At 38.8% G+C, this 8,267-nt stretch overlaps 1 protein-coding gene across 1 annotated transcript; it reads left to right on the forward strand.

The window, feature by feature from the left end:
- The first annotated feature begins 275 nt into the window (after positions 1 to 275).
- On the forward strand, positions 276 to 5,350 carry LOC129107487 (hepatic sodium/bile acid cotransporter-like). Its single transcript, XM_054618987.1, has 7 exons — positions 276 to 476; positions 581 to 667; positions 1,425 to 1,537; positions 3,354 to 3,555; positions 4,121 to 4,299; positions 4,400 to 4,599; positions 5,289 to 5,350. Exons 1-7 carry the CDS (start codon positions 279 to 281, stop codon positions 5,348 to 5,350), a joined length of 1,041 nt encoding a protein of 346 aa, XP_054474962.1. The 5' UTR covers positions 276 to 278.
- Positions 5,351 to 8,267: the final 2,917 nt, after the last annotated feature.

Consider the following 8,267-nt stretch of genomic DNA (forward strand, 5'->3'; position numbering starts at 1 on the left):
ACTGTATAATCATAGTTATAAGCACTCACTTGTGTCGTGGGTATGTTTGTAATGCATTATAGAAATGGGCGCCGTTGAAAGTGTGACTGAAAATGAACCTATTACATAAAAACTGTCGAACAATTATGTTTACACACATGTTATCATGCCTGTAGTGTGTCCTCAGTAACTTTTCCCCAGTGTGGTTTTCTCTTTGACACCCTGATCTATTATGTCTCTGTGTAACTTTCTGTCCAACACATTGTGTTTTAAGATTACAACTCACAAGCTGCTCCAACATGGAAGACTCCCTGGACTACACATGGGATCTCTTCTCTGATCCAGGTTTGTTCAACATGACGGCTGCTAACACAAGCTCTGTTTTGACGGCCATCGTGTCGCCGTTGATGGATAAAACCATCAACCTGCTTTTGATAATCGTCGTTTTCATCACCATGGTTTCACTGGGATGCACCATGGAGGTGTCCAAGATCAAGGTGGGGTCATCTGTTTATAGATATTCATCTGTATTTATAAGGTTTATAAACAGGCTTCACCATCATGTTGAGATTTCTGTGCTAAAACATATTTTTCCTTCCAGAGACACATAGTGAAACCTAAAGGGGTGGCCATAGCAGTGCTGGCACAGTATGGGGTCATGCCTCTTACAGCATTTTGCCTAGCTAAGGTTGGTATTCCTTTTCTTTTAAAGATTTTATTTTATAATACAGGCAGTGTGCGAGTCCTCCTGCCGTCTAAATGAGTGCACCTCATTATACTGAGATGAACAATGGTAATGACGCAAAATATATTTGTTCTATCTATCTTCTTACGCTGATTTTTAAAAAATCGATATTAATGATAATTTTGAGAATTAGTAAATTGTTTGTCCAGCCTCTCAATGCAGACTTGCCCTCTCACTCTGTTTTATTGTTTTATATTATCATAAAGTGAATATGTTTAGGTTTGCTTGCCACTGGAAAAATTGTGATGGTTCTTGTCTGGACATTTTGTGGACTAAATTAATAGCTGATTAAATATTGATAGATTAACTAACAATGTTGGGGATCTAATGTTTAGGAAAAACATTGCTTCAGGTAGTAAAAATCTCCTTTATATCAGCAGATTATATACAGTTCCACAAAATGAGGACAAAGGAGAATTAAAACAATAATAAAAATAATGATGATGATACAGATTATCATTATCATTACAAAAAGGTTCATGCACACGATTCAAAATTCCTAGGGATGAAATAATATTTGTTTTTTTTAGTTTTAGTCCAGATTAATCCAAGTTACTTATCATTCATCTGTTCTATATATCAGTAAGACCCTGCATAAAACCCAGGCACAGGCATCACTTTTACACATTGTTTTATCAGTAACATGTTGACATGGGCATCAAAGTCAGACCTACAATCATGATATCGTTTCACTCTGTAGGCGTTCCAGCTGGAGGAAATGACGGCGGTGGTGATTCTGATCTGTGGCTGCTGTCCTGGAGGAAGCCTCTCCAACCTCCTGGCTCTGGCTCTGAAGGGAGACATGAACCTCAGGTACACACTAACAACCTGTTTGGTGTAACATTAATGTTCTGACCCACAAATATGCTCCAAAAATATAAACTGAAGTGACGTTGGTGGCTCCAGAACCTTTTGTGAGCTCAGTAGAACATCAAGTAGTAAAGTAAAAAGTAGCAATACCAGTGTAAAAATATTCAATCAAAATAAACGTAAAATGACAAAAGTAAAAGTACTCCTGATGCAAAATGACTGATTTAATGAGTAAGTTAAGTTAAGTTAAGTGCCTAATTTCATGTAGCTGCAATAGACGATGCTTTGCCAATCAGAGCACGTCTTATGATTTAATAACGAGTGCCACGTTTCCTGTCATTATTAGAGTTAAATGACCTGCAGGACATCACCAGTCTGATCATAAATATCATATTATTATATAATCACAATAAGGTGATGGCAAACCCCTTTACTTTCAACCGCTGGGCCATTCACCCCAGACAGACACATTATTCATAGGGGACGAAGCATGTTGTTCAGGAAATTCCTGCTCTGATACCTGATCTGTGAGGATCTCATCTGGCTTACAGCTGTTCTGACTGGACGGATTGAGGCATTAATGAAGGCACTAATGATTAAAACAACATTGATTAAGCAGATTCCTGCAAACAATGATAAATGTCTGCTGACAGTGAATGAGGGTTCAACTTATCAGTCACCACAAATGCTCACATACAAATCACAATGAACATAAGGTTGTAGAGTCTTTCTCGACAGGCTTTTTTTTCAGTGTTTTACAGTGTTTTACGGAGTGTAAAGGTGACTGCGGCATGTTGTTGAGCAGCTACAAGACAATAAACTTTGTAAACCTTGCAAAAGCCTCATGTGCACACCCTGGAGGCTTTGCACAACAGCTCACATATTTTACAACATACTGTCAAGTTTGCTGTAAAACAATGACTAAAAAATGTAAAGTATGACCTCTAATTGCTTGGGGTAAAAATACTTGTATTTTTAGCACCCATTTTTATACCCAATAAACTCAAAACACTGGGTCTATGTCATGTATGTGACGTTCTGTACATCTGTTCATCTAGTGATTTGTCAACCAAAGCTTCAAAATTCACGAGGGTATTTACAGACGTATTTTATTTTGTAGAACAAAACATTAAAATCTCTTAAAGCTGTGTTAACCTCAGACCTTATTTCAGGAATCTAAACAAAAATATGTTTGAAAAAACCCATTGACTGTCGGACGAGGGAACCTTAAATGCAAAAATACTGACTTATTTCCAGGTTTTAGAACTCATTCCTGCAGCAATTTGTTGCAATCTACCGTATTCGCTGTCAAATGGAATTACAGATGTGTTTTTTAGGGACTTTTCTTCCATGTTAGCTTAAAATCTAAGGTATAAAGTTTATTCTTGACACTGGAGTAGCTGTTCTAATCAAAAGCTCCAGATCACCAGTTGGAGTTACTGTTTTCTCATCCATCCCTAATGCAAGATTCCTCATTAAAAAAAAAAAGTGTTGGTCAAAGAGACATTTGAGCCACTTGGTGGGCCTAAACAAAAGGTCAAGGGTCACTAATATAATAAGGAATCATCCACTGGGGGCCACAAAGATTCATACCACATTTCCTGGCAGTCTTACTGTTATACAATACGCTGTGCTGGACCAGTTTTTTCATTGCTGTCCATGTGATCACACATTGATTGACATTACACAAATTCTGTTTGAGGATCAATTCCGTCCCAGTAGCAGTTGTTTACCTGCCGTCCCCGTCACCAGCCACAGAGTTATGTTTGCAACAATGCTGAGATTAAGAAAGTTATCACCCCTGTGTGTTTCCCCTCAGCATTGTGATGACGTCCTGCTCCACGTTCCTGGCTTTAGGCATGATGCCTCTGCTGCTCTTCCTCTACTGTCAGGGCTTCAACCTGCAGAACTCCGTGCCCTACGTTGAAATCACCATATCGCTGGTCATGATCCTCGTACCCTGCGGCATCGGCATCCTCATCAACTACTACAGGCCGCAGTACGCCAAGACCATCACAAAGGTTATTGCATAAACAGGAGGGTCATGATAATAATAGGCTATAGTTTCCACGATTCATTTATTGTTTTAGTCATTTAACAATCAAAAAATCTGCTGAAGTTCGCATTTATATCACTGTAAATGAATGCATATCTTTCGGTTTTGTATTGTTGGTTAGAGGAATCTCCTGTACCCTTTCTGTGGCACTCAGTCACAAGCCCATTGGCAAGTACTAAAGATATATATCTTAAAAACAGGTAATAAATGTATAATTTCATTTTCAAATAAAAGCTCAGTAATTTAATTAAACAGCTGTAGTATTTTGCAAATTCTATTCGATTTAAAATCTTTGGGACTATTTTCGGTGACAAATAAATACACGTTTGGAACTTTTGTTAAATAAACGACAGTGCTCAGGTTCATGGTAATAAAGGAACATGTCACACAGTGTTTCCAATAGCTTTGGATGTCTTAGCCTAACTGACCTCAGAATAACATAGAAAAAACCCAGACTTATTCTTTGATAGTAATATAAACCAAATAAAAGGCAAATAAATCTAATTAGTTTCCTGTCCTGCTGTTCTCAGGTGGGCATCACTTTCATGATGATTGCTGTGCTGGGTATCGGCATCATTTCCAGCTTTGCGATCGGAGGTTCAATCCTGACGGTGCTGTCTCCTCCCCTCATGGCCATCAGCGCTCTCATGCCCCTCATAGGCTACGCCTTCGGATACATCATCTCCTGGCTCTTCGGACTCAACCAATCGTGAGTCATTTGGGTTAAAATATATTGTGGGATGGGTAGTGTTAACCAGGTCAGAGAATAAAGAGCCTTCCTTTTTATGTATCCGTGACTTATGAATCAGGGAGAGGAGGACTGTCGCTATGGAAACAGGCTGTCAGAACATCCAGCTGTGCTCCACCATCCTGAAGCTGGCCTTTCCCCCGGAGCTGGTCGGCCCTCTGTTCCTGTTCCCCATGGTCTACGCGTCCCTACAGCTGATGGAGGCGGCGGTGCTCATCGTGCTGTTCAGGTTACACCTAAGATTCACGTTCAAAGAGAAAGGTGAGACCCAACATTGATTTTTAACAGGTTTATTTAAAGGAGTTAATGTGAGGACCACACAAACACTAACATAACTGTGTGGTTTTATTTCATTCAAAGTTATTTCTGAAGCAAAAATGCCATCTATATTCTGGTTTCAGCATCTCCAATGTGAGGATTTACGGATTTTTCTGTTTTAAAACAATGTAAATAGAGAATATTTGGGTTTTGAACAGTTGATCTGTTACATCAATTAGTTGTAACCTTGAATTTTTATATTATCATTATATCAGTGGCATGAAATGGTTTTAAAATGACAAAATTTATTGCAATTACTTGTGGAATAATATATCGTCCAACATAAGTTGTTACTGTGACAGGCCTAACATTGTATGGAAACCATAAATGTCTGTACATTTGGTGCCAATCCATGAAGTAGATATTTGGGGACCCTAGTAGCCTCATGATTAAAACATTGTCTCTCTACTATCAAAATAATTACCTTTATGTAGTGCAATAAGAGAAATTACCTCAGAAACATCTACCTCAGTTTAGATCAGAGTCCAGTATCTTACCAGTTATTGACATTTGTTTGATACAATTCTAACATTATATATTTAGAAAGCAGGACTAATGCTCCTGAGTCTGTTTAATTAGCATAAAGCGTAATTTAGTAAAAGTTTCCTTTTTTTTATCTGCTTGTTCTACAGAGAAGTACCAGCCAGCCATGACTGAGGAGAAGTCAAAAGAGGCCTCTGAGGGGACTGTATGATGGATGCATCTTCATTTTATTTCTACTAATGTGAACTCTTTGTGACTAAAGTGTCTCCAGCCTGCAGTTCACTAAAAGGCTACTGCGACACTAGAAACAAATGATGTATAACTACAGGACTGCCATTTTGTAGTATTTATGTGTAACCTGAAATTAACTTTGTATATTTTTCATTAAAAAGCACTGATGAACAAAAGATAAATGATTTAGTTAAAACTGCTTTATTGATTCAGTCCGTCGTATTCCTACACCATAGAAACGTCCATCATATTTTTCACTGAAAATAAAATCCATACGTACAAAAATGTTGCAAACTCTTGTCTACACGTTAATTTAAACCACAGTAACATCAGACAGTACCAACACGCATTCTTGGAATTACATTATACATTTATGTAAAACAAAAGTCAGCAATGCTGTACACAAAACCCTAAACCAAAAAATAAAATGTACAATGCTAGAATAAACTGCATTCTCTACGCAGCATCATTTCAAAGTGTTGACCTTATCCTCAAAGTAGCTTTACATCTCCCAACAAAATAAAAGTTAACAGCCAACGGCAAGAAGAGTAGGATCCATCACATTAACAGTTACAGCTGTTTAACTGCTGGGACGATGTTCTAGACACTTCCAATGCCAATAATACAACTCGAAACGTTGATCAAACAAAAAAAGATAATCACACGCAGGCATCCTCAGGTCTAGAAATCACACAACATCAGTCGTGGCTACAGTAGGTCAGAATACGGGAAAAAATGAGGCAAGGACAAAAGCAAGTGGAAATTGATTAAAAGTTCTCGAACTGACGAGCAAAAACTGGAAACTGAATCGCAAAAAAAAAGTTAAGAACGTGGTCACACAACTTCTCAAAAGTGTCCTAGTACTGCCTCAAAAATACAGATTCCCTCTTTAAAAAATGTCAAAGTGTAAGGTTTACTAACTTTACAGACCCTGGTTCACTTGGGCATGTGGGAGAAGAAACGACGGTGCAGCAGAAAAGGACCTGCAGCCTAGATGCATGAATGAATTTGGTGTAATACACATTTGGGTGATGAGTGGGACACAGACAGCATCACTTTGTAACAAGTGTCTTCTGTTTATGATATTTAATTTTAAACGCCCTATAATTGTAGAAAACAAAGACCAGCATTTATGCCTCTCTATTGGTGAGACACCAATAAAAGCAGGTTTGTTATATCCCACAGTTTTCTAATGGACGTGTGATGAAAGTTGCGGCCTCTTGGGGTCACTAGCAGGTCTTGTAGACATACAGTCAGGTCCATAAATATTTGGACATTGACACAATTTTCATCATTTTGGCTCTGTACACAACCACAATGGATTTGAAATGAAACAATCAAGATGTGCTTTGAGTGCAGACTTTCAGCTTTAATTTGAGGGTATTTACATCCAAATCAGGTAAACACTGTAGCAATTACAACAAATTATATACATGGTCCCCCCTTTTGAAGGGACCAAAAGTAATTGGACAAAGTAACATTATCATAAATCAAATTGTCACTTTTAATATTTGGTTGCAAATCCTTTGCAGTCAATGACAGCCAGATCTGGAACCCATAGACATCACCAGACGCTGGGTTTCATCCCTGGTGATGCTCTGCCAGGCCTCTACTGCAACTGTCTTCAGTTCCTGCTTGTTCCTTGGGCAGTTTCCCTTCAGCTTTGTCTTCAGCAAGTGAAATGCATGCTCAATTGGATTCAGGTTAGGTGATTGACTTGGCCATTGCAGAACATTCCACTTCTTTGCCTTGATAAACTATTTGGTTGCGTTTGCAGTATGCTTCGGGTTCATTGTCCATCTGCACTGTGATGCGCCGTCTAATGAGTTTTGAAGCATTTGGCTGAATATGAGCAGATCAATTTACCCGAAACACTTCAGAATTCATCCTGCTGCTTTTGTCAGCAGTCACATCATCAATAAATACGAGGGAACCAGTTTCATTGGCAGCCATACATGCCCACGCCATAACACTACCACCACCATGCTTCACTGATGAGGTGGTATGCTTTGGATCATGAGCAGTTCCTTCCCTTCTCCATACTCTTCTCTTTCCATCATTCTGGTACAAGTTGATCTTTGTCTCATCTGTCCATAGGATGTTGTTCCAGAACTGTACAGGCTTTTTTAGATGTTTTTTGGCAAACCCTCATCTGGTCTTCCTGTTTTTGAGGCTCACCAATGGTTTACATCTTGTGGTGAACCCTCTGTATTTACTCTGGTGAAGTCTTCTCTTGATTGTTGACTTTGACACGCCTACCTCCTGGAGAGTGTTCTTGATCTGGCCAACTGTTGTGAAGGGGTTTTTCGTCACCTGGTAAAGAATTTGTTGTTTTCCTTGGTCTTTTGGTGTTGCTGAGCTCACCAGTGCTTTCTTTCTTTTTAAGAATGTACCAAACAGTGGATTTGGCCACACCTAATGTTTTTGCTATCTCTCTGATGGGTTTGTTTTGATTCTTCAGCCTAATGATGGCTTGCTTCACTGATAGCGACAGCTCTTTGGACTTCATATTGAGAATTGACAGCAACAGATTCCAAATGCAAATCCCACACTTGAAATGAACTCTAGACCTTTTATCTGCTCCTTGTTAATTAAATAATGAGGGAGTAACACACACCTGGCCATGGAACAGCTGATCAGCCAATTGTCCAATTATTTTTGGTCCCTTCAGAACGGAGGGACCTAGTATAGAATGTCTTGTAATTCCTACACCATTCACCTGATTTGGATGTAAATACCCTCAAATTGAAGCTGAAAGTCTGCACTCAAAGCACATCTTGATTGTTTCATTTCAAATCCATTGTGGTTGTGTACAGAGCCAAAATGATGAAAATTGTGTCAATGTCCAAATATTTATGGACCTGACTGTAAATGTTGACGCTGCTCGAGAGTTTTGG

This window comes from Anoplopoma fimbria, chromosome 18 (assembly GCF_027596085.1).
Source record: "Anoplopoma fimbria isolate UVic2021 breed Golden Eagle Sablefish chromosome 18, Afim_UVic_2022, whole genome shotgun sequence".
NCBI lineage: Eukaryota > Metazoa > Chordata > Actinopteri > Perciformes > Anoplopomatidae > Anoplopoma > Anoplopoma fimbria.

Excerpts from the sequence above, each read along its gene's own strand:
- LOC129107487 (XM_054618987.1), top strand. The coding sequence starts at position 279 with ATGGAAGACTCCCTGGACTACACATGGGATCTCTTCTCTGATCCAGGT. Across the intron at positions 3,556-4,120 it reads ACGCCAAGACCATCACAAAG|GTGGGCATCACTTTCATGAT; the intron begins GTTATTGCATAA and ends TGCTGTTCTCAG. Across the intron at positions 4,300-4,399 it reads CTCTTCGGACTCAACCAATC|GGAGAGGAGGACTGTCGCTA; the intron begins GTGAGTCATTTG and ends CTTATGAATCAG.